The sequence below is a fragment of the Condylostylus longicornis genome, unplaced genomic scaffold (assembly GCF_029603195.1).
Source record: "Condylostylus longicornis isolate FDR11 unplaced genomic scaffold, ASM2960319v2 ptg000044l, whole genome shotgun sequence".
Classification (NCBI taxonomy): Eukaryota; Metazoa; Arthropoda; class Insecta; order Diptera; family Dolichopodidae; genus Condylostylus; species Condylostylus longicornis.
The window spans coordinates 4,463,715-4,465,511 of NW_026578013.1; the positions used below are offsets into that span (position 1 = coordinate 4,463,715).

General features: G+C 28.2%; 1 protein-coding gene across 1 annotated transcript; it reads right to left on the reverse strand.

Annotated features, from left to right (window-relative positions):
• Positions 1-1,174: 1,174 nt before the first annotated feature.
• On the reverse strand, positions 1,175-1,797 carry LOC129610440 (uncharacterized). The gene is made up of 2 exons (XM_055523030.1): positions 1,572-1,797; positions 1,175-1,515 (listed from the first exon to the last, which is right to left on the reverse strand). The coding sequence occupies exons 1-2, from the start codon at positions 1,749-1,751 to the stop codon at positions 1,336-1,338; spliced, it is 360 nt and encodes a 119-aa protein (XP_055379005.1). The 5' UTR covers positions 1,752-1,797; the 3' UTR covers positions 1,175-1,335.

Consider the following 1,797-nt stretch of genomic DNA (forward strand, 5'->3'; position numbering starts at 1 on the left):
AATAATTTCCCAATACATTTTCAATAACATACAACATTATATTGAATTCTAGTAAAATTGATGGATTACGGAATTAAATTCTAAACAATAAGACAGGAGGATTTTATTTAAAAAAAAAGTATTTTGATTGATAAAGGACATTGAGGATAATGTGAAAATTTAAAGAGTGTGTGATAATAGAAAAATAAAAAAATTAGACACAAAAATTATTGAAAATTTAAAATATTTTTTAAAAATAAATTTAGGTAAGTGAGTGTCTATATAGAGTATGCATACATATTAATAACTGGTCACGATTTGGAGTGTTTCGTAATTTGGGCACATATTTTTTGATTTCCTGCCAAAGTAAAATTAGTTTTGGTAAATTCAATTCAACTAGATTTCTGAAAAAGTTATTTTAACATGAAACTTATATTTAATACAACAGTTCTAAAGGAAAATTTGTTATACTACATAAAGATGACTCGACTATTTCGTACTTGCCATTCTATCAGTAAAAAAATTTCGATCGTATACGTCGTGGAAGAAAAGAAAAATTCTTAACAATTAGACCACCCCTCCCTCTATTATCATTATGTTACTATTAGCAAAAATATTATTTTATTGGTGGATTTAGATAGATTTGTATTTTTGAATAAAATTCTAACTCACATCCTTGTTACAATAATAATAGTTGCGTTAATATTGCACTTATAAATTCGAATTTTCTCATTTTTTGGTTTATTTCTCTTTAATATTTTGGTTTATTTCTTCGAAACTCAGTTTAGTAAGCTAAATTTGCATTTTTTGAAAACTAATTTAAATTTCAGCTCTTCTTAGTTTTGCCTATATTTTTTGGAAAATTTATTAATTTACTTCTCGGGTAATATGGGAAGTTGACGACAAAGCTAGACTTGCGTCGCGCAAGAAACCTGATATCTCTCCGGAGGAGGGAAATTTGCGCGGTTATAGGAGATTTAACTGAACACTGTCTGATTGGCGATCATGCCAAGAGAATAGGCTTTCCGGCAAACCGTCACTGTAGGAACTGTTGTAACGAGGAGGAGGAGGGGGAGACGGTGACCTACCTACTATGCTCGTGTGTGTCCGGCCTTGACGCGTTTCAGGCTGAGATTTCTTTTTAAGAGCATATATCTCGTTTAATACTTTTAAAAAATTAAATTAATTAAATTCATTAAGATCTAATATCTTTATTTTTAATAAATTTAGTGTTCTTTAGTACATTTTTGAAACCAAACCAAAATTTGATTTTTTTAATTATTATACCAATTATTTGACCATAACATTTTGTTTAAAATATTTTAAAATATAAAAAATTGTTTAAAAAAAATTTTTTTAACGTCCCCAGATTTCAGCAGTTACATTCAATCCATTGCTGGTTTGTGATTTTAGTAAAATATTAACATGTTTGAAGCCAATTCCACCAGATAATAAAATTGGGGAGCCACCATTTTGATATCTAGTTAAATCTCGTATTTGAATAAAATTAATTACTTTACTCGAATTACGACTTCCCTGCAAAATATAAAAATTTTATATTCATATAGGAAATGAAAAATAGAAATACTTACTCTTGCTGGATAAGTTAAATTAAAAGATGGACGTGGTTGCCATTGATTTCCATGAATAAAGATATTTTGTCTCAATAATAATTGATCATACCAATTACGATTACCGAGGGAAATACTTCCAGATTGGACTAATGCCAAAATTCCAAATAAAGCCAATAAAATTACTCCAAGCGATCTCATTTTTTTGTTTTTTCTTTTAATTTTTTTTTACAGTGTTACCCAAACA